This window comes from Manacus vitellinus, unplaced genomic scaffold (assembly GCF_001715985.3).
Source record: "Manacus vitellinus isolate BGI_N305 unplaced genomic scaffold, ASM171598v3 scaffold_0_pilon, whole genome shotgun sequence".
NCBI classification, from domain to species: domain Eukaryota; kingdom Metazoa; phylum Chordata; class Aves; order Passeriformes; family Pipridae; genus Manacus; species Manacus vitellinus.
This window is the reverse complement of record NW_021938789.1, coordinates 36,288,668-36,312,072: the sequence shown is the minus strand read 5'-3', so window position 1 is coordinate 36,312,072 and position 23,405 is coordinate 36,288,668. Positions and strand designations below refer to the sequence as shown.

Sequence of the window (23,405 nt, the reverse complement as noted above, 5' to 3'; positions counted from 1 at the left end):
GGGATTGGACGATTCTGTTTTGCAGCAGGATAGGACATTGGGGACCTCGTTAAGACTGCATGCCACTAATCATGTGAAGAGGATGGGGAACAGAGATCACAGGAAGAGACAGAGAACAAAGCAGAGACAAAAAGTTTTGGGGCAAGAAAATGGGCTCAGCCAGAACAATAAGTCTGCCAGGGTAAATAGGGAGCTATGGCACAGAAAAGTAAGAGGGATAAATAGAAATACTGGGAGAATAAAAAAATGTCAGGTTTTGCAGGGAGTCCTGGAAACAGAGGGAGGTAAGAGGGTAGTGAGAAGAAAAGTACCTGCTGTGAAAAGAGCTCAGCCTAGGAGCATGACCACCCCTCTCACCAGGAAGCTGTGCTGCAGAGGCATTAAGTGCTTGTGTTAATTAATGGGTACAAACTCTGGAATGCATATTACAGCTGCCTTTCTTTTTCCCTCCCTAAGGTACCATAACTTCTTGGGTGGTGATTTTTATACTGCCAATAAATAGTGCTCTGAATCCTCTTCTCTACACTTTGACTACACGACCTTTCAAAGAAATGATTCATCAGGTTTGGTACAATTACAGACAAAGAAGATCCAAAAGAGGTAAAGGCAGCCAGAAAATATATGGTCCATCATTCATTTGGGTAGAGATGTGGCCAATGCATGAAATCACGCCAAAGGTTACGAAGCCTGTGCTTTGTACAGACTCTTCTGATGCTTCAGTGACTACACAGTCAACAAGACTAAATTCATACACGTAAACACATTCTGAATCCTCACGGTGACATTGGTACTGTTAGCTTCATATCCGTGGGCTTACTCCTTTACAGCAATGAGGAAAAACGAGGGAGGTGTGACACTTGGGCTCACGTGAACCACTGCGGCAAGAAGAGGGAGCAATATGTCTGGGTATAGGTAGAACTGACGCAACAATAATTTTACCATCTCACAGCAGTACCTGACATTTTGACAATTCATCCTAGATCAGAATGAGAAATCAGTTGTTCGGGAATTTTTTCTTCCAGAAGCCAGAAGTGTGGAAAAAAATTATTTTTCATTTAAAACATCTCATTCTGAAAACAGATTGTTTCAAAATTATCTGTTTCTAGGGAAGTGTGTGTGGGGAAAAGTTATTCTATTTTATTTTTTTTTAATTCCCCATTTCAACAGATGAATTTTTTTAAGAGTTAACCTATTTCCTCATTAAGAAATGTGTTTCACCACAGAATTCTGGCTGGCTCTATTTAGGCTGCATCAACTCTTAAAAAGCTTTAGGGAGCAATAGGTCTACGAGAAATATTTCAATTTCCTAATTGGTCAGAGCCAAACAAGTGACAATTGTATTCCTTCTATAATTTTACCAGCTATTTCACTCATGTAAAGACAATTATGAAGTTGTAATGATAGTTCTAATATAGTTTCCAGGTTGGACAAGACCTTGAGTAATCTGGTCTAGTGGGAGGTGTCCCTGCCCAGGGCAGGGAGTGGCTGGGACTAGATGATCTTTATGATTCTAATTCAGGCAGAACCAGGCAAAGAAAATGCTAAAATTGAGGGTTTTTTCTCAAGTGAGTGTCCCCCAGCTACAGCTGGTGGAAGTTTCTACCTTCAGAAGAGTATCTGTTCCTGGAAAGACTGGACTGAGTATCCCAGCATCTTGATGCTGCTCTTTTCCTCACTTTTCTTAATGGGCTACCATAAGTAGCTCAGCACAGCTTGCAGACTTCAACAAATTCCTGTCTTAAGATGTCTCTCTCTGTACATGGAAGACAACCAAATAGAAAACTATTAGTCTTAACAGGTGTCATGACATCTACATTTAATCAACTTGTGCATCTGACTGAATGCATTATAGTTAAAATTTCAAGACCACAGCCATTCAGCAGTTTTTGGAGCATTATTTTTTCCCAGAATTACAAGGGTAAAAAAAAACAAAAAAAACTTATCCCATCTGAAACAGTCCCCTAGAGGCAGTTCCTTCACATATTCTTACTGAAGAGAATCTTTTCCATTATAAATTATTACAACTTCCCTTCTTCTTTCAGTATCGTACTCAGTCTGATGGCCTAGAAGCCCACAAAGGTAAAAGAAATGCTTTTTTTGCATTGATGATTTGAAACTATTTAAAATTAAGTTAAAAGATATTTCCAATGTTTGCACTTAACTTCTTAACAGTATAAGAAGTAGAATTTTGAAAAAGTGTGACTCACACTTCAACTGCTTACAGAACTTTGGATTATTTTGAAATTGAAGATTGTTAAACATCTTGTTTCCACTACTGTATGTTTTATTGAAATAAAATATTATCTGCTGAACAAAATGATTTCTTTTCCAAGCTGTTTAGCAACATTTTGGGTTCTGGGGTTAGAAACAGCTAAGTGAAATCCTGCCACGTGGATTGCCTTTAATGAGAGCAATTATAACTCGATTCAATAAACCTTTCACGCTCTGAGGGGCCAAGCCCTCTCAAGGACTCTAACTGCCTTTGATGAGACATGCAAGGATCCCTGTCCTTACCACTAGTTGTTTTTCACTTAATTTGATTACTGTATAGTCAATGTCACCTTTGTTTCTATCAGTAACAGAAGACTAGTCAATACTTCAGAATTTTTGTAACATCTTTATTGTTTTGATAAGTAAACTACAGTTGGTCTTTCTAAGACTCCTACCAGTAAAAATAAAGCCAACTAATAAATCATGGTAGAGTCATGTTATCCTGCAGCCTGCCTTTGTATTTCAGCATTACTTTTTTTCACAGTGCTCTGTGTGGCACAGGAGTTTCAGTTACAGATTAGTGTTCTTTCAGACCAAAAGGTTCTGATAACAGTAAGGTATAGACTAACAAACTAGAAACTGCTTAAGGCAAAGATAAAAAAATAGGACCAAATACTGAAAAAGCTCTGAGGTGCTTCCTGTCTCAGATTCTTTTCTAACTGATGGAAGCCTTTCCTTACAGTTCAAAGTAATCCATCCTGTCAGTAAATAATGCTGTCAAACTTTTACCATGCAGAGATATATGGTCCATCATAAGGCACTTTATTACAACAAAAGATAATGTAAAATAGTTTGCAATAATAAAACTTCTTGCAAAAAATCTGCAGTTTTATAGACATACATTGCAATACTGCTAAAAATAGTAAGGTCTGGGATATAGGATTTTTCTAAAGCTCATAAATAAGCCAAAACTTGCCATATTATCCATTACTCAACATGAAGAAAAAGTGTGCATAGAAAAAAAACTGAAGCGAGTTCAAGTCTCTCTGAAGTTGGCAAGGTTTCTGCTGGTGACAGCTCTAAAAAGGAGGGCTGACAATACTTCCTCACAGGACACCACTTCCCTACAAATAATGAGTTCTGAATGTACCACACATACTAACTTTGTATCTACCACGTTAGCATAAGAAAAAAAAAAAAAAAAGGCGGGAGAGTATGAAATGGCTTGAGCTGCACCGAGGAGTCTAGAAGTTCTCTAAACAAAGATTTTTTTACATAAAACATCCACACGAATCGTCAAGTATTTCTAAAAAAATCCGGGCTCACGGGGAGCTGCTGAGGGCAAAGAAAACTCGGCGTGAATTCCCTAAAGAAGGCGGTTTAAAAGGAACCCCGCTGCAGTCCGACACGAGCGGGCGGCTCGGCGTGACCCGGCGGGGCTGGCTCAGCCTCACCTCACCCGCTGGGCTTCAGGGACTCGTACCCCTCCCGCAGCAGGTCCCGCCACGTCCTTAGGAACCGGGCGTTCTCCGAGCACTTGGTGGCCAGCTCCTCCACCTGGGCCGACACGGCCGAAGTCGCCTCCAGGATTTTCGCCAGCGAGAAGGCGGCCTGGAGGAAGGGCAGAGAGGTTCGGGGTCGCCGGCGCCCGGAAACACCCCCACCGGGACCCCCGGCACCCTCTCCCCAGGGGACCCGCGCCGGCACTCACGTCGCCGATCTGCATCTCCACCTCCTCCAGAAGCTCCCGCGTGTCGCTGCCGGGCAGCTCCGGCGGCCCCGACCCCTCGCTCCCACCGCGGACCCTCTGGGACTCGGCGCGGGTGCTCCTTCGGGCACGCCGCGGGTGGAGGCAGCGCCGCCTCGGCCATGTCCCGCTCGCCGCTCCAGCACCGCCAGCCCCCCGCCGGCCGCGCCTCCCGCCTGAGCACCGCCCCCTGCACTCCACTCTCTATGAGCGCCAATGGCCCGGAGCGGGTCGGCCCGCCCGCTCCCTGAGCGGCGTCCTGGGAGCCCTGGGAGCCGTAGTCCTGCGGCAGGAGGGGGCGGGGCCGCGGCGGGCGCGCAGGCGCAGCAGGGCGGAGGCCGGCACGGGGTGCGCGCAGGGCGGTCGCGGGAGGCGGAGGGAGCGCCGGGTTCGCTGCGATGCTGCTCTATCGTGCCCGTCCGCCGGCCGAGGTAACGCGCCGGGCCGCGCCGGGACGCTGGACGCCCGGGGGCCGGGCTGGGCTGGGGCTGGGCTGGGCTGGAGTGACCGCCCGGCGGGGCGGGTGGGGCCGGTGGCTGGCGCGGCGCCGAGGAGGGCAAAGGTCGCGGCTGGGTCTCGCCCGGGTGTCCGGGCGGACGCGGGGCTGGAGAGGGGCCGGAGCGGGGCCGGCGGGCGCGGGGGCCCCCGGGGCTCGCTCTGCCTGGGGCCTCTGTCCTTCCGCGGGCACTCCCGGGGCGGCAGGAGAGGACAGGGATGTGCGTGAGCGCTGCCCGCGCCTGGGCTGTGCGGTAGCGGCGTGTTTTATTTACCTGCAACGCGGTGCGTGAAGCGATCTGCGGAATTTTTTTTGAGCGGTACTGGGTGTTAACCTGTTTTAAAGGGTAAAGTAAAGCAGTGGAACGCATGCCCTTACTGAGGAAAGAGTTGTGGAAACGGCATCCAGACAGGTGCTGTTAAAGAGCTGTGGAAGAGCAGAGTTTTTCCTTGGGGATCGCTTGGCTCGTGCAGGCATTTCCCATCACGTTCCAAGGCCGGGAGCTCCTAGTAGCGCTGTGGCGCAGGCTCAGGTCTCTCACGGGGGAAGAATCTGCCCGTCCAGCGTTTGAACCTATCTTTGTAATTATCAGACATGTTCTGAACCGGGTTTCACTTCTTTTGCATATGTGTGGAATAAGTGATTTTTTTTTTTTAATATACTATGTGATTCTTAGTAGCATCAGTTCTGCTCAAATAAAAATATCTCAAAAGTTAAGTTTCACGGTTTAATGTATATGTATAGGTGTAGTTGTTATCATGCTTATAAAATACTTGTTCTCAGATCCTGCTTGGTTGCAGGTAAAGGACAAATAAGAATAGATAGCTTTTATGTTATGTTGGTTACAGAATTGCTGTTAAGAAACCAACATGGATAATACCTCCTACTTTGCATATAGAGACCTGTATGCTGACTGTCACTGGGCAGTTATAACATGGGATGTTTATGTTGGCCTTGCCAATCACCATTCTCAATAAAATATTTACGTCATAGAATGTACATTTTACTTGTGTACTTTTGCAGAAATACTCTACTTTAAATGTGATATTCTTCTTCACCTCTGAAAATAGAGAAAGAGGATTCTTAAAGGAAGGAAAATGACCTTTTAACTATAACTAGGTTTCATACTAACTGTACTAGGTTTTTTTAACTACAAATCACACAGATATATTTTTTTTCGTGAAAGAGGAAAATTACAACATGTAATAATCCTCTTAACAGAGTCCTCTTTTGATAATTTGAAGCTTTAATTTGGTCTGTTTTCTTACAAAGAAATTCTAATTTGTTCTTGGAACAATTAATGTTTCTGCAGCAAAGTTAAAGATTACTTGTATCTGCTGTTCCTAATTTTGGCTAAAGCATACTTGGGTTTAAGTCTGTGCTTTTATTGTAGAGCATGACATTTACTTTAGATGAACTGTCTTTTACTAGTAGCCCAGACTGTGTGTCTCCACATGTGTTGAGATGTCAGAAGAGCTGAACTTTCATGTCCTGTCTCTACAGTTGTTTGGTCACTTTTGATGAAGTCTGAAAGAAATCTTTTGAAGTTCAAAATAAAATAGGAAATTAAAATGTGTTTCACCTTTGTACACACATGTTGTCCTACATCAGCTGTGTATGGCTGGCCTGTGTATTGAGTGATACTATGTGAAGAATGCTTAAAGGGGAAGCTCTTTCATTATTTTTTCCCTGATGTAAAATTATACAGCATACTCCTAATTTGAAAATTAAAAAATCCATGTTTATGGTTCCTCATCTTCGTATCACCTGGTAGTCTTTGGGAAGGGGAAGCTGTCATATTTGTTGTGCCACTTGCGTCCCTGAAAATTTTAAAAATTTGGAAAAAATGATTTGACAAATTTGTTTCTTTGGTTTTGCAGCACATCAGTGCTTTCGTGCTCTTAAGCTGATAAAGAAAGACTGCCTTCCATCACCACGTGTCTCAAGATGTGCATCTACTGCCTCTGTGCCTCGCATAACTACGCACTACACAATTCATCCTCGGGACAAAGACAAACGATGGGAAGGTAAGTGAAAAATTGCGTTCTTTAAAAGCTTCATTATTATTATTATTATTATTGCTCAGTTTTAAAGACACTCAGATGTGTTGCTGTTTTTTTCTTTTTATGGAAATTCTGTACTCTTAAATACAGCACTGATGTTTCAAATGAAATTTTTGGTTGCTATCTCAAAATTGGTGTCCTTAGTGCTATAAAATAGGATCAGATTAAACTTTATGGTTGTTTTCGTAAAATATACAAGCAGCTTTTGGTTTAGTGATTATCAGAAGATTTAATTCTGTTCAGTATGTATCTGCTAGGTTTTTTTCCATTGTTCTTACCATGAGAGTTTAGCTTTAGTGAGAGAGAAGTTGGAAGTAATTGGAGATTGGTTTATGTTATTATCATTTTTTTTCTATTGAAGGGGTAAACATGGAAAGATTTGCAGAGGAAGCTGATGTTGTCATTGTTGGAGGAGGCCCTGCAGGCCTTTCTGCAGCTATTCGACTCAAACAGTTGGCTGCTGAGCATAGCAAAGAAATACGTGTTTGTCTGGTGGAAAAGGCTTCTCAGATTGGTGCCCATACATTGTCTGGTGCCTGTCTTGAGCCAAGGTCCTTAGAAGAACTCTTTCCAGACTGGAAGGAGCGAGGGGTATGTATGAGCACATAAACACTGAAATTAATTTCTAGCTTGTAATGAACTCCATACCTGACTCATTCTCGTATGACTTAGTACCTGGTACAATTAGTAATTAGTACCATTATAAAATACATTGATCTAACAAAACAAAAAACTGCTGCCTTCATTTTAGTCTGTTTCCTCTAGTTTGACAATGCTAGAAGTTTTATGTCTATATGCTGTGGCTTTTGCTCTTTTCTCTAGTAGTCTTACTGCATATATACAATATGTCTTGTGCATCCTGGGGTGACCTGCACTTTCTGCCTTTGAGCAGAATCCAGCTCCTGTGCACAAGCAGGAAGGTGTTTGATTCTTACCAGTGACAGACTTGTTGCTTCACAATAGTTCTTCATGGAAATGGCACACAGTACACTGACTTCTGTGCAGACACTGTGGTGTAATGAAGGCCTAAGATGATTTTAGGAGGGAGGATAGCAGAAAATAAGCTGCCATCTCCACCAGAACAGCCATCTGAGTTGCAGCCAACTGCCTGCTATCACCTGGGAGCTGCAAGAAGTTAGACATCAACGAGTTTTTTTGTCTTACTGTGGTAAATACGCAAGTTGAGCGGTGTTCTTTAGAGAGGTCTAGAATATTGAGTGTTGATTCTTTCCTGATGACTGCCTCATTAAGTACTTTGTCTTCTCTCTTGTGGTACCTTCCTATAGAAGTGCTGTACTTAACCTGTACTTGTCTGCCAGTTCGATTGTTTGATTTTGTTTGTTGTTGTTTTTGTTGAATTGGCTAGAAAAACATAACTCTCTTCTTTTTCTATTTCATTTTTTGTAGGCTCCACTTAAAACTCCTGTAACTGAAGACAAGTTTGGAATTTTAACAGAGACATCTAGAATTCCGGTGCCAATTCTTCCAGGTAAAGTTTAGCAAGGGAGTAGAGAGTCAGCTTTCTTTGTGTCTTTTTCAACTTTTCCATGAATCAATAGTACAGAAAGTGTATGTAGAATGTAATAGCTTTCAGGGTTACAGTCTATGTAGATGATGGCTGTGATAACACATGACATATGTGTTATAGTAATGGACTATCTTCCATTACTTGGAAGATAGTAGCTGTAGAAGATGTGACGTCTGATGTATACAGCATCAGTTATTTTGCCTAGTGTCCTATTTTTTATGTGTGTGTGTCTTTTTTTGCCTAGGACTTCCGATGGTTAATCATGGAAATTACATAGTACGTCTGGGCCACTTTGTGAGTTGGCTAGGTGAACAAGCAGAAGCTTTGGGTGTTGAGATATATCCAGGCTATGCAGCAGCTGAGGTACTCATGACATCAGTGTGCGTATATGAAAAGTGGCTTTGAAACCCCCTTCAGAGCAGTCACAATCATTTGTACATGCAGAACATTCCTTTTAACAGATTTATATTATGAAAACCGTGTTTCAATGTCTAAATTCCCTGGTTCAGATCCAGCAAAGTGCAAGTGGGTCATACACTATGTGAATAAATACATAATCTTCATGTTTGACCATTAAAGTCAGAGTGCTTAGAAGTTCTGCATTAGAACTTTTAATGAATGGATTAAAATGGCAGATCATTAAAATGGTTTTTATTTGTTTGTTTAAATATTTCCAAAGGTTCTTTTCCATGAAGATGGTAGCGTGAAAGGGATAGCAACTAATGATGTAGGCATTCAGAAGGATGGAGCACCTAAAGTGAGTATCTTATCTTCCCCATACCTAGGGGTTTAATTATGGAAATTGTGATATATCTGCTTGTACTGCCATCAGTAGTCTTGCTGCAGTATAAGAAAAAGTGTAAAACTCAGTATCTGTCTTTTCTCTCTGTATTTAACTTGATTGATTACTTGTGAAAGTTCTGGTTTCGGAATGTTGTAAAATTCTTCTGAAATTAGTAGAAGAAGCTTTTGCAGAAAGGGTGACTCGAAGGAAATATTGTAAGGGTGTTTTGGCATATGTGAAATCAGGAAACAAAAGGAACTCCTAGAAAAAGGTGCAAAGGTGAAATAGAAAGCTGTAGTCCAGCTGGTAACTAGCAATGTGTAAGAGAGTGTGCTTCTGGCTGACTTGGTTTCTTTGATATTTAGAACTGCACATTTGTTGACAGTCTGTCTACCTTGTTAGGGGAAGGTGCACACTGAATCTTTATACCTTTTTGCTAGTTCATGTTTCTGCATCCAGAAGGTGACTCCCTGCCCTAAGTATCAGATTTGGACTGATTTTGTTTTTAATTTTTTTTTTAGTGGAATCCAGGACGTGCCCAAAGTGTGTTGCTTCCCTGTGTAATATGTAGGGAGAATTTGTCACATCAGAATAACTCAGAACAACTTTCACATAAAGTTATTTGACTGCAGAAATTAGGAGTACAAGTTTTTTCTTAAGATTTACCTTCTTTTACAAGGTTTCTGTCTAGTTACATGAATTTCAGAGAGTTATTCACATTCACATAAAGTGTGGGCTATTTTTCCATTTAATTCAGGGCATGAGAAGAAAAGACTCATTCTTGTTTTGAGAGAATATAGCCAAGGGAAGAGGAAGTGGTGACAGGGAAAAGTAAGTTATTTTTCCAGTGTAATATTGTCCATCTGCTGTAGGGAACAGACATGCTCTTATTTTCCAGTGCACATTTTTTCCAGTAGGAGGCGCAAGTAAAGCGTACAGCTCACTGCGGGAATAAAGATTTTTTGGGAGTTTGAGCTTGTTTTAAAATGGGAAGGAACGATTTTAGTTATATTTTTTTAACGTTCTCAAAACATAGTTTTTTCTGGAAGAATGTGTCTATTAACTTCTTTAATAGAATAATTAGTGTGCCACTACTGCAGCTTTTTGAGTATTCAGGTGTTTTCACTGTCAGTTAGGTCAGCTGATACTAGCTTCAGTGCATAAAGGTTCAGGTAAATAGATGGAGTTTTGTAACCTCCAAGGCAAGAGTATCTTCAGTGAGTTTATAGAGAGCCTAATCAAATAGACCGTGGTTAATGAATAGAGTTCCACCTTGCAGTCAGCACCAACCAAACAAAAATTACAGTGGGAAAACATTCATTGTAAAAAGTTGCACATTGATTCTTATGTAGATACTGGAGAAGGACATTAATTGTGAAATACAACTCTGTCACATTACTGAAACATTTCAAATTCATTAGTTTCTGATATTTACAATGTCGACATTTGTAGTTGATTTATTTTATGTAAATCTGCTTTAAAATGGACAGTATATATTTTTAATCTTTAGATCAAGTGGTAAGCCTCTGTAGTTCTCCTAGTATTTTGTAAGATTAATTCATGTTCAGGTTCAAAGAATACAAAAAATATGGCAAAGTCTTGTGACTGTTGTTTAAAGGTAATTCCCAACTAGAGGGAAGATTTTTATTTGCTAGTCTTCTTCAGAGGTTTCCAACCAGTAAGTTACAAGCAAGTGAGAGACAACTCAAAACCAAGCAGTAAGCTTCTCCTGGACCTCTGCTGTCTTACCTTGAGATGGTTTAGACGGTTCTGTGGGGTACTGCTGGATACCTTCGTCCAAAACTCTTTTCACTATATTTTTTAACATTAAACTTTCTGACTGAAATCAAGCTTTTTTCTTCATAAAAAAATTGTATAAAGAGATTATGTATATCTACAGTCTTGTCTCCTTACATTGCAAATATAATGGGTGATGCAGATTTTTCAGATGTGGAAGTTCTGTCTAGTCTCTGTCATATGTGTGGGGACACACACAGTGTTTTATTGTAATGTGACTTTATGAGCAAAAATTAAAGTGTGAAGTTATGGGAACAGTTTGTTTGTTCCGTCAGGGTTCCTTTGCACCCTATGAATGAGCAGATGTAATATAAGTATCCTCCAATCTGGAAAAGATTCTCTTTTTCAGTGACTAATGGCTATTCACTGCAGTGCTGCTTTACTGCAGTCCCCTTGCATGACTTGCCAGGAGTGCATCGTGGTTAGGTGGAAAAAAACAGCTGGACTAGAGCCATGATTTGCAATGGTTTGTAGATTCAGAGCTATGCCATGAAGTAGTGTAAAATCACTTCATTGCTCTCCATTTTCTTGCTCTGAATTTGATATGGCACTGATGTAACTGCTGATGAAATGCTGTACTTTTTGCAGGCTACCTTTGAAAGAGGCTTGGAACTCCATGCTAAAGTCACAGTCTTTGCTGAAGGTTGTCATGGACATCTAGCCAAACAGATGTACAAAAAATACAATCTAAGGGAAAAATGTCAACCCCAGAGCTATGGCATTGGACTGAAAGAGGTATCACTTGCATAATTTTAACAAATAAGGAAAATACTGTGAAGATTTAAGGTAGCTTCTGTTTGCTTTCAAGCTAATTTGTGTAAGACATAAGAATTAAAGATTTTTCTTTCAAAAAAAAATCCTTTTCTTGGGCTTATGAAATTAGGATAGGGATGAGGTTTCCTTTTGAAAATATTCTATACACTGGAAATATCACTCATGAAAAACAGCTGTATTATTGCAGAATTTGTTCAGAGTTTGACTATAACATATTTTTTATTATTTTAAGTATGTGCTTACAGCTACAAAATGTTTGTTAAATAATTAGTTTATGCTTCTGTAGAGAATAACCACTCTGTAAATGTATGACATAATCTTAGTTACAGTTTTTAATACTGAAGTTGTTCTTAAAGCAGGGTTTTCCTGTGGAGTTCTCTTGCTTCCATATGAGACTCTGCTTTAGCAAATGGGGCAGTCCAATAGGAATGGATCTGTAAAGTGAAATAGTTAATGAACTGACATCTGTACTATGCACATCTCAGGTTTATTTTTACTTTGGACTAGCTGTGATCTTGTCTCATGGACTGAGTACCCTTTCTTCACTGGAATACTCTAGGTGGGCTTTTGGGACCCTGTCATACAATTTAGTTCCATGTGAAAGGAATCCAGTTCACGTCTTCCATGGTTGCTCTGCAATGTGAACAACAGTGCAGTAAGTGGGAGGAAACAGAAGTCCCACTCCAAAATGTGCTCCTTAATCTAAACTGCAGCATTAATGTAGGTGCATCCTCCATGCTTGAGCTGATCTTATAGTGCTCAGCTGCCCTTCTGCCATTAGACTCTGCCTTGCACAGAGCTCCATGGTGAAGAGACATTTTGTGAAATGAGCAGAAAATTGACTCACGAGTGGAAACATGAAAATGCTTCTGTGAGTTCACCATGGGTCAGTGGAGCACTGGAGATGTGTAGGAGAGAGCAGAGAGAGGACAATTTGTTTGACAGAAAATATTTAGATCAACTCAGGCATATTGTTAAGCACGACCTTGAAAAACTTGCAAGATAATTCATACGATCATACAAAAATACAACATTTTTAAAGAAAAGAAAATCAATGTCAGCATTGCTTTCTGTAGCAGAAGGATCCGTCAAAGTCAGTAGTAAAAGGCATCTTGTGGTTGAATGAAAATTTTGGGTGTAGTATTGGAGTATGTCACATTTTCTAATATGCAACAGTTCAAGCAAGAGAGGTATTGGGAAAATCTTAAATGGTAATCTAAAAAGGTATATTTATTACTTGGTATTTTGCTGTATGCATTTATTTATATTATTGGTCATAGCAGTAAATAATTTTATTCTATATGTAATCGTGTGTTTGTCTTTTATTATATTATTGAAAGGCCATTACTTTGCAATCTAAAGTAATTTTTTGGTCATCTTCATTTCAGTTATGGACTATTGATGAAAAGAAATGGAAACCAGGAAGAATAGAACATACTGTAGGCTGGCCTTTAGACAGACATACATATGGAGGATCCTTTCTTTATCACTTAAATGAGGGTGAACCTTTAGTTGCTCTTGGATTTGTGGTAAGTGAAGTTAGGTTTTTCATGCTTGCTTGTTGTTTGATCTTCATTTTTATGAAGTTTCTTTTCTCTGTTTTAATGTAAAAATGAAAACACAAGAATAGCAACAGAGCAAATTTAGTATTTTCTCAATCTTAAATGCACTTATACTCATATTAGGGAAGGTTTATTTGTCATATTAATTTGTCTTTAATCTAGTGTCTTTTATTAAGACCAACTAGAAAACTTATGAATAATTTTTTTTTGCAAACCAAGTAAATTTTTGTAAAGCCAAAACCAAATGACTAATCAAAGTTGTGCTCACAAAATTTTTGGAGGTTAGACAATCTCTAAATCACATGCACTTCATACAATTCCATTTCCCAATTCATGTGTCAGCCTCAGGTGCAACTCCACTTTATGAGAGAAGTATATAAAGTAGAAGCACTCTGCAGCTCCACAAGCAGCATCACTTCCATTTCTGAGCTCTTCACTTTGTTTGTATTATTCTTATCCCTTGCCTTCTACAGTTAAACTGTCTTTCTGAATTGGGCAGGCAGCTTCTTCCTTCTTATTGTCTCTTTATCAGAAGTACTGAGATCACTAGAGACAGGCTGGTGTCATTCTGGCAAGCCAACTGATGCAAGGAGCAATGGTTGGAAATATTTATCACCTGCAGTCCTAAAAGAAACATTCACTATTTATCTTGTGCATGTGCTTCACATGCAGACATTTTAAGAGTCAAGCACTCAAAATGGACTTTTAGCAGCATGGGACTGAGCTGACACTTTGGTCTCTCTTAAGAGAGACCTTAAAATCCTTTCAGAAGGATTCCAGAGTGTGTGGGGGGTGAAAACAGTATTTTTGTCTAGCCATTTTGTAAAAAATATTGAAAAAAAGTCCTGTTTGTTGCTGAATTGTGATATATATATATATATATCTCATTAAATGTATCATTATATATTTTGTTATTTGTCTCAAGTAAAGCTCACTGGAACCTCAAAAGAGAAAAATTTGACAACAGAAGTCCTTTTAAGAGTATATTAAAAATGGGAAATGCAGAGTATATCTGGGCAAATTCTCAAATGCATAGGATAAGAATCCTGGGCATCCAGCCAGTTGGCAAAGTCTTTTTTCTCCAATTTTCTGCTTTCATCATTGCTCCTCTATGCTTTATTACAATGACTTACCTAATTGGAAATTATAATTGACTACTAAACAGTGTGAAGAACTGTTTAAAATAAATGAGCACAAGGACATAATGATCAAAAAATAATTGTTTACCTCTCCTTCCATCTTTTTTAGGGCAGAGGTATGAAACACAACTTTAAAACAAGTTTTCTTGCTTATCCCACCTACTAAACCATGCTTAATTTAATTTGTTTTATTTCAAAGACAGGTGAAAGGTGGATACAATGCAATTAAGTTTTTTATTTCTAGATGGAGCTGAGAGCAGCAAATTTTCAGATCTGCTTCTGCTGTATTGTTAATAGAATGTATTTCTGGCAGCGTTTTCTTTAAATAGGAAGATTCTGAGATTGGTTTAATACAAAATAAAGGCTTGACGTGGTAATATGCGATTGTTCTTCTTTAAGTTTTCTATTTCTTTTTCATTAATGTTGCACTTTTTCCTTTTTCTTTTAAGGTTGGTTTAGATTATCAAAATCCCTATTTGAATCCATTTAGGGAATTTCAGAGGTGGAAGCACCATCCTAGTGTACAGCCTACTTTGGAGGGTGGAACAAGGATTGCTTATGGTGCCAGAGCACTAAATGAAGGTGGTTTCCAGGTAATATTTTCATGAGCTTTTTAACTTTGAGTTCTCTATAGTCATGTATTTAGTGCTGTAGATTTGGGTTCCATGCTGTGCCAAAAGTTTTTCTGGACAGAAAAGCCTTGTTATCTTGTTGGGTACTGGCTGCTGAGATTTGCTAGACTTGGGCTCTGTCATACTGAAAATCATCTGACATAGTCATTTACTTTATAAGTGAAACACAGAATCATAAAATCATTTAGGTTGGAAAAGACTATTTACATAATCAAGTCCAACCATTAATCCAGTACTGCCAAGTCTCCAAGTGCCACATTTACACACCTTTTATGTGCAACCAGGGATGTTAACTCAACCGCTTCCCTGGACAGCCTGTGCCAGTGCTTGACAACCTTGCCTGTGAAGAAGTTTTCCCGAGACCTCCCCTGGCACAACTTGAGGTCATTTCATCTCATCCTGTCACTTGTTACCTGGGAGAAGAGCACAACCCCCACCTGGCTACAACCTCCTTTCAGGTAGCTGTAGAGAGCAATAAGGTCTCCACTGAGCCTCCATTTTTCCAGGCTAAACAATTCCAGCTTCCTCAGCTGCTCCTCAGAGGGCTTACTCTCCAGACCCTTCACCAGCTTTGTTGCCCTTCTCTGGACACACTCCAGCACCTCAATGTCTTTCTTGTAGTGAGGGGCCCAGAACTGGACACAGTACTTGAGGTGTGGCCTCACCAGTGTCAGGTACAGGGGAAGAATAACTTCCCTGGTCCTGTTGGCCACACTATTTGTGATAAGGGCCAGGATGACATTGAACTTCTTGGCCACCTGGACACACTGCTGGCTCATGGTCAGCCATTGTCGTCCAGCACCCTCAGGTCCTTTTCTGCTGGGCAGTTTTCCAGCCACTCTGCCCCAAGCCTGAGGTACTGCATGGGGTTATTTTAAACCAAGGACAGGACCCAGCACTTGGCCTTGTTGGTTCTCAATACAGTTGGCCTCAGTCTATCAATCCAGCGTGTCCCAATCCCTCTGCAGAGCCCTCCTGCCCTTCAGCAGATCAACGCTCCCACTCAGTTTGGTGTCATCTGAGAACTGACTGGGAGAGCACTCAATTCCCTCGTCCAGGTCATTGATAAAGGCATTAAACAGGGCTGGCCTCAGGACTGAGCCCTGGGGAACCCCACTAGTGACCAGCTGCCAGCTGGATTTAACTCCATTCACCACCACTCTTTGGGCCTGGCCATCCAGAAAATTTTTTACCCAGCAAAGAGTCTGCTAGTCCAAGCCATGAGCAGTCAGTGAAGTGGAATTTATATTCCAGTCAAGTGTGTTCAGCAGCAAAGACAGTACAGCCAATCTTCTGTTGTGCCTGAAACCTTGGGGAAGGCAGGGTAGCACCACTCATCTCTTCTTCTTGTGGGTTTGGGGAGGCATGTCTTCCCTATTACTTATCACAGCAGAGGGAACTTCTTTGTGACCCTTAAGTCACTGATGGTGCTGAAATTGTAATGTAGTTAGTGAGGTGAATCTTTAACTCCTCAAGTACAGATACCTTGAGTATCTTTCATGGGCAATTTTGAATTTCTGCTTTCTTGAGAGGTGGAATATTTTGTTCATTGTGTTAAGGAGTCTAAAAGGTACAATTTTGAATAGGTATTCAAGACTTAAGGTCAGTTGAAATGGCTGGAACAGCTTGCAGAAAAAATAATCTAGTTTATATTTAACAGTTTTAAATTTCAACCTATTAGCTTTTCATGTGGGAATCTTGGAACACAGGACATGGCTCTGTGTCACGTGCTCCCAGATCCATCTTCTAGATGCTTCTTTCAACCTGGAGCTTAAAACTGAGTGTTCATGATCTGCACCTTGTGTGTGGGTACATTCCACTCTGCTCTCTACTTTGTCTTTCCTTTTTGAACCTCTTTTTTCTTAGTATAAATATAGTTTCATGTAGTTTTTGCAATACAAGTAGAATTTCAGCAGTAGTGTAACTCTTGTCACAGTCATGTGGAGTTAGGCTTTGACCCCAGTGTGCATACCTGCTAGTCATCATGTGGGTTCATGAAGTAACTTCTTAATTACATGTGATACACATTTAGTAAATCTGAGGTTTGATTTTGTGCACTCTCTAGTAGAAATATGTCGTACCATGTTGCAACACAGCTGTGTTACTGGTTTATTTCAGAAACCATTGTCCCTCCATTATTAACACATATACAATACAAAATACCAACATGTTTTAATATACACTTTTATGCAAGAGGAGCTTCTTTTTCCACCCTGTGCACTGGTTTCTGTATCATAGATAATCACTGAATTTCTGGCTTTGGTGAACTAGCCAGATTGTGACTTCAGTTGCATCCTTATACTGCTCAAAACATATGGCTAGAAGAACATAGTATTTTTTAAGTCACTTACAGACATTGTTTGTGCTAAATTACAGAGTCAGTAGGATTACAGCTCTTGTGCATCTCTGCCTAATCTTTGGACTTCTTTGCTGGACTTTGTGTTGTTCCTAATATAAAAACATGTTTTGTTGTGTTTTGGGTTTTTTCTTTATTTTCTGTAGATAGATTTGTCTAGTTAATCATGCAGTCATGTTTTTAAAAGACTTAATACATGCCTTCAGTAAAAAGAAGCTTTATTGATGATTCATTTACGAAGAGTTTTAAGATTAGCTCTTCTTTTGCATGTGTTGTTTCAATTAATAACTGTAGCAGTCTGACTCATTTGCATCACTGTAGTCCAGGAATATTTTCTTATGTAAGTCATCCTGTAGCTCCAGTTTTTGAATTTGGTAACAGTATTGCATCAAACAGGTGTTTAGAATTGCCATCAATCTCAGCCTTTTTTTGTCTGTTATAGATAACCTTATGACCATGTTCTTCAGTCTTTAACAGAGAGCGAGCGAGAGCACCCTAGTGCACGCTCTTGGATGTGTTTTGGGATATGTGGAAGGAGGGAACAGAGTTTAGTAGTCTACACCTACATAGCTGCTATTTCTTATGTTTATTAAAATTGCAAAATCAAGCACCTAAAAAAATCCCATGCACCCTCTGTTTTGTCTCCATTTTATCAAAAAATTGGAAAGGTTTAAGAGTTTTGTGAACAAACCAGAAAGTGTTGCTGTTGGTTGAGCAATGTATGTTATGAATATCAGGGGGGAAAAAAACCTTCATATTGATAACCCATTCAAATGTCAAATATTAGACTCACTTAACAGATTTTAAGCCCTGAGCTGAGCTCAGGGGAGGAAGAACGTGAGGTTTCCTGTCTGCTGGAAGGACTGACTCTGTAGGGAGCATGTGTCTCCCCGCCTTCCTCCAAACTATCCTTGTTTGGTGTCTGTATCTCAGGGGCAGGGAGGGCTTGTGCCATACTGGCATGATGTATTTCTTCAACTGACTGTGAAAACAGGCACCAAGTGCCATAGTACTAATAATGAGAATTCCTAACAAAGTTGGAATATATGCTAGCTTTTGCATTATATGACAGATCTTCAATCTCATTTATTCTTTAACAGTATGTTGGTCACTGTGCATATTAAGTGAAACAGTAGTTGCAAAAGAAAAGTACTTGATCACCATCTTTTTATGCAGTTCAAAGAGTCAGTCAAGAAATCTTTCTATGTTTATGTCAGTGCTGCATTATTTTATCCTAAAAGATATAACAGAGTGGCTGTTTTCTGTGAAAAGAGAGGACATCCTACATACTTAATCCCTTTGAAATAATATTATGTAGCTGAACTTAAAAATTCTGCTTCTAGAAAAGTTGTAATTTGTAATTGTATTTTCAGCCTAAATTACCTTTCCTATGAACCAGAGCACTAAGTCTGTGATTAAACAAACTGTGCAAAACACAATCACAGCAATGAAATGCTGTGTAGTACAATGGTTTTTTAGAGACTCCTGTATGACTATTTAAAAGTAAGCAGTCCTGGGTGAATAGTAAGCAGGTAACAACGGAACAAGCAGAAGGAAACAAAATTTTTGTTTTGGGTTATCTTGAATTCTGAGGGATATATTTTTTTGAACATTTTTCATTAAATAAAACTACTTGTTTGGGGTCAAGTTATTTAGGCCATTACAAAATTAATTCTTTCAGGCAGTTTTAATAAAAGCAGGATGCTAGATTCATAAGCACTGCTCAGTATACTAAAGACTTTGGAGGAAGGCTGTGTTCAAAACTTAGCTTTAGTTTTGAGACTGAGGCTTTGATCACTGCTTTCTGCTAAAAAGTACTGCTATCAGTCCATGTTTTGAAGATGGTCCCTGTCTAAAATCTTAGTCTCATTGGATGAGGGTAACAATAACTACCTTGATATTAAGGTATTCCTTAATATAGGTGTATAACATAGTATATTAATAGTACAGACATGGTATTTGCAAATCATAGGACTGTCTTAGGTTTGTGAATTGACTGTACTCAATGACATTATGCTTACAGAATGGGAGTAAGATGATGATTTTACACCAAAATACATTTGTTGGCTGCTGAGCAACTTCTAAAATAAGGGGGAGGAGGACAGGCAGGGCATAGAACAAGAACATGCGGTTTCATAGAACAAGATTTGTGGAAAAAAGGCACTGTGAGGTAAGATGTGTACAACTTACTATGTGAAAATCGGGGAAACAAATGAGGTTTCTTTGTTTTGGGTTTTTTTTAAAAAGAATTCACTTGAAGGACAAAACAGTATCAGTGGGTGACATTACCCGAGTCTTGTTGCAGATAAAGCAGCTGGAGAGAGGATATAAGGAAAATGTCATTCTGTCACACTCAGTGCAGGTACAATGCCTGCATTCCTATATGAATACTATGCTAAAATTCCTTGATGGAGTATCTCTGGTGTATGTTTAAATAGTGCACATGCAAGTGTGAAAATGTAAAAGACACTCAAGCCTTGTGCCATTTTAATTTCTAGAATGTTGTTTTCAATTTAAAAAACAAGAACAAACCAACCACCTTTCTTTCTGTTTTTAGTCAATACCCAAACTCACCTTCCCAGGTGGATTATTAATTGGTTGCAGTCCTGGACTCATGAATGTTCCTAAGATCAAAGGGACACATACTGCAATGAAAAGTGGCATGTTGGCTTCAGAAGCAATTTTTAGTCAATTAATCAATGAAAATCTCCAATCAAAGACAATAGGTAAGATCACTGTACTTTGAGTTGTAATTACCTTGCGTTCAATTAGAACTACCAACAGCTAACAGCAGTAACTCAATGTGGCTAATAGGTGTGTTTAAAATATATCTATTGTTAATTTACTATTAATAATGTTAAATGATTTAAAAAAGAAAGAAATTAATACAGTTTTGCTCAGTTATTCTTAAGTACTTATCCTACTGTTTGCTAGAACAAAAATACACCTCTAAGTACCATCTGAAAAGCTTATGCTTCCTGTATAAGTAAACAAGAATAATATATTTTGTTTCTACAAACATGTTAAAAATTAGTGCTTTATGATTCAGAAAGTGTTACTGAAAGACTGCGGAGAGATAAAAAAAGGAACAGATTAAATGTAAGCAAAACAAGGTGAGATTTTTCAAATTTGCTCTTCACTCTTGTTAAGATGCTTTTTTCATTCAGTCCTTTTTTCCTGTCTTAATCTTATCGTTGTCTCAGTTTGAGACTGTGTATTTCATTTTATACATAATGCAAGCACATTGAAACAACCACCTGGTCCTGACCACCTTGTAGTGACTAGTTTAAACCTTGGTTGTACCCTTACATATGTTAATAAAGACTGTACATAGAGAGAATTAGAATTTCAGTCATTCTGGAGATGGACACTATAGCCAGGTGCCACACAATGATTATATTAGAAATCTCTTCTCTGTACTGACGCATTCAAACCTCATGAGCTTTCATGTCATTCAGCTGAAACATGCCATACACAGAAGGTATGCTGTACAATTAAAACTTCTGCTAGACAGGTTAAAATGCTTAGAATCCATCTGAAACTATCAACATTCTTGATGGGTAGTGTGCCAGTCTTGTGTGATTATGGACAGGTTTTATATGCTGTTTTCCACTTTTGTCAAGACTGGAATATTATACTTGCTTCACTTGGCAGAGATAATGGGCTTTCTTCAGAGCCGTATGAGATGGGAAATACAGACTGAAGCATGTTTTTCATGTATAGACAAGGCTTAAAACTGGTTATTTAGAACATTTATTCCTATACAGTAGTAATGGAGAATAGTGAAGGGGAAGCTCTCAATTTTCATTTGAAGAAAAATTTTTTTCCAAGATAATTACATGACTTTTAACTACACTGCAGTAGATGTGTCAAGTGTCCAGTGTCTAGTATTTGTAAAAAATACAATCGAAGAGTTTGTAGTCAAATATATCTCATTAATGTGTTGATTACAAAGGGAGAAATAAAGTTTTCTAGCACTAGTTCATGCAGTGGGCCATAGGCATAGTTACTGAAATGGGAGTGTTTGTGGTTGCAGAATTTCTAAGGAAGAAGATATTGAATCTGACATTAGAATTGCAAACCTGGCTTTAGATCACAGGTAAATGCTCCTGGTCAGTGCTCAGGGCGAGAGCTGTTTTTCCACGGAGGCACCAATGTAGCCACCTGGCTGATTATATTTTGTGGAGGTTTGAAGTAATTCAGTACTGCCTGTGGCTCATTTAAGAGGCTTCTAAAAGGAGCAGTAGATACCTGCCAACAAAACAGATCTCTTCATGAGGCTGAAACATGTTGTCTAGTATACTCCTAGAATATGATTCTGAAATTCTCATTTTGCTGACTTGATTGCTAGCAGTTGCCTTTATTCAGAATTTATTTTTTTATTTCAAGGATAGTCTTGATGTACTGTAGGTACCTAACACGTAATGTACTGCCTTAGGACTTCATGTGCAAGAGTATGAGGAGAACCTGAAAAAGTCCTGGGTCTGGAAAGAGCTGTATGCGGTTAGAAACATCCGACCATCCTGCCATACCGTACTTGGTGTGTATGGAGGAATGATTTACACGGGTATATTTTACTGGCTACTGAGAGGAATGGAACCATGGACATTAAAACATCCAGGTAATTTCATTGAAGCTAATGCACATCTGGTCCAGTGGTGAGGCCTTGAAGTGCAGAAAAGAAACAGATTATAAGGCATTAAAGCAGACTTTGTCATATTACCTACCATATAATGTAAATTAAGACATTAAAACACTGCCTAGTATAACAGCCTTTTTCATGAGACAAAAACTATACTATCTTTTATGAAGTACTTAATTCTGATGGCAGAGAAAATAGCTTAGTAAAATTGTTCTTGAGTAACTGAAAATTACAGTAATTCTGTACTGAAATCTATTTATTAAAAATATATTTAGGACCAGATTTTGCTCAGCTCAAGCCAGCCAAAGATTGCACACCTATTGAATACCCAAAGCCTGATGGAAAAATCAGTTTTGATCTCCTGTCATCTGTGGCTTTAAGTGGTACAAACCATGAACATGACCAACCTGCACATTTAACTCTCAAAGATGACAGCGTCCCTGTGAGCAAGAATCTGGCTGTATTTGATGGACCAGAACAAAGATTTTGTCCAGCAGGTAGGTAACAAACTGTCTCAGCTGTTTTTGCAAGATCAAAGACTAAGTACTTCAGGAAGAGTCCATGTGGCCTACTACTTCAAGCATTCTATCCCAATCCTCCTCCTAGAATGGGGTTCAAGTGCAGGTTGTAAAGTATGTTAACAGTACTTTCATACTGAAATAACTATTAAACATGAAAGAAGGCAGTTGAATCACACTAGTAATATCCATCCCTCATTATACTTGCTGATAAGTACTAGAGCATACACGGAGGGGGAAACTGTTCAGTGAACTGATAGCTCTTTTGGTCCTTTGCAGGAGTCTATGAGTTTGTTCCTCTGGAAACAGGAGAAGGATCAAGGCTGCAGATAAATGCTCAGAACTGCGTCCACTGCAAAACATGTGATATTAAAGACCCAAGTCAGAACATTAACTGGGTAGTGCCTGAAGGTGGAGGAGGACCAGCTTATAACGGGATGTAAACTGACACATATATTCAGTGACTTCTGATCGCCAACAAATATGTTGGAGTATTTTATGCTGCAGTGTAATTTATGTACAGCACTGACTCGAATGTTAAGAGTTTGAGACTAATATGCCATTCTGGATTTTACACATGACTGTTGCATTAAATGGAAAATTGGTGCCTTCTGATTAAACCCTAGCCTTATTTAAATAGGACTTCTTTACAGGAGTTGTATGGCAGGCCAGAAGACTTAAGTTCTTCTTAGTACTGATAAAGGAACTTCGGATCTTGGATTTACTGCTGAAGTTCAGTGATAACAAGCCAAATCCAGAATTGTGCTTACAATGGAAGAATTTAGTACCCACCCTTAAAAGTTTTTTCTCTCTCTAGCTGGAGTGATTTACTATACGTAATCCTACCTTACAGAACGGGAAATACATCAGTCTAGAAAATTGTCAGTGCTTTTAAGTGTTACACATTTTACATCAAATTTACAGTTAGATTTTTTTTCCTGATGTTAATAGGGAATACAACCTGTAATGTGGTTTAAAAAAAATAATACTTGCACCTTCATTCTATGTCTACCATTTTTATTCCTTACAAGAAATCAGGCCTTCTCTAATAAAAACTCTACTAAGAAAATGCCTAAATCGTCTTAGTGTAAGGTGCTTCTTAGGAAGCATTATTAAGCTGGGAAAACACAACCAGTACTGAGTTGCAAAACACAAG

General features: G+C 39.3%; 3 protein-coding genes across 3 annotated transcripts in view; 2 read left to right on the top strand and 1 right to left on the bottom strand.

Annotated features, from left to right (window-relative positions):
* Positions 1-1,037, top strand: part of RXFP1 (relaxin family peptide receptor 1) — a 44,671-nt gene extending 43,634 nt beyond the window's left edge. The window contains exon 18 of the mRNA XM_018071236.2: positions 457-1,037. Coding sequence (XP_017926725.1) covers positions 457-758 — 302 coding nt within the window. The 3' untranslated portion in view covers positions 759-1,037. The remainder of the gene's footprint in view (positions 1-456) is intronic.
* Positions 1,038-2,597: 1,560 nt separating this feature from the next.
* CUNH4orf46 (chromosome unknown C4orf46 homolog) lies at positions 2,598-4,082 on the bottom strand. Its single transcript, XM_018081121.2, is given in 3 exon segments — positions 2,598-3,822; positions 3,923-4,031; positions 4,033-4,082. Coding segments are annotated over 3 exon segments (315 nt in total). The 3' UTR covers positions 2,598-3,666.
* A 203-nt stretch (positions 4,083-4,285) lies between these two features.
* On the top strand, positions 4,286-22,869 carry ETFDH (electron transfer flavoprotein dehydrogenase). Its single transcript, XM_018071207.2, has 13 exons — positions 4,286-4,389; positions 6,335-6,481; positions 6,879-7,108; positions 7,925-8,006; positions 8,290-8,408; positions 8,725-8,802; positions 11,215-11,361; positions 12,789-12,929; positions 14,551-14,694; positions 19,647-19,815; positions 21,528-21,710; positions 22,007-22,228; positions 22,529-22,869. Exons 3-13 carry the CDS (start codon positions 6,887-6,889, stop codon positions 22,690-22,692), a joined length of 1,671 nt encoding a protein of 556 aa, XP_017926696.2. The 5' UTR covers positions 4,286-4,389; positions 6,335-6,481; positions 6,879-6,886; the 3' UTR covers positions 22,693-22,869.
* Positions 22,870-23,405: the final 536 nt, after the last annotated feature.

Coding starts and splice junctions, on each gene's coding strand:
- ETFDH (XM_018071207.2), top strand. CDS start 6,887: ATGGAAAGATTTGCAGAGGAAGCTGATGTTGTCATTGTTGGAGGAGGC. Junction 7,109..7,924: donor CAGACTGGAAGGAGCGAGGG/GTATGTATGAGC, acceptor CATTTTTTGTAG/GCTCCACTTAAAACTCCTGT. Junction 21,711..22,006: donor ATGGACATTAAAACATCCAG/GTAATTTCATTG, acceptor AAATATATTTAG/GACCAGATTTTGCTCAGCTC.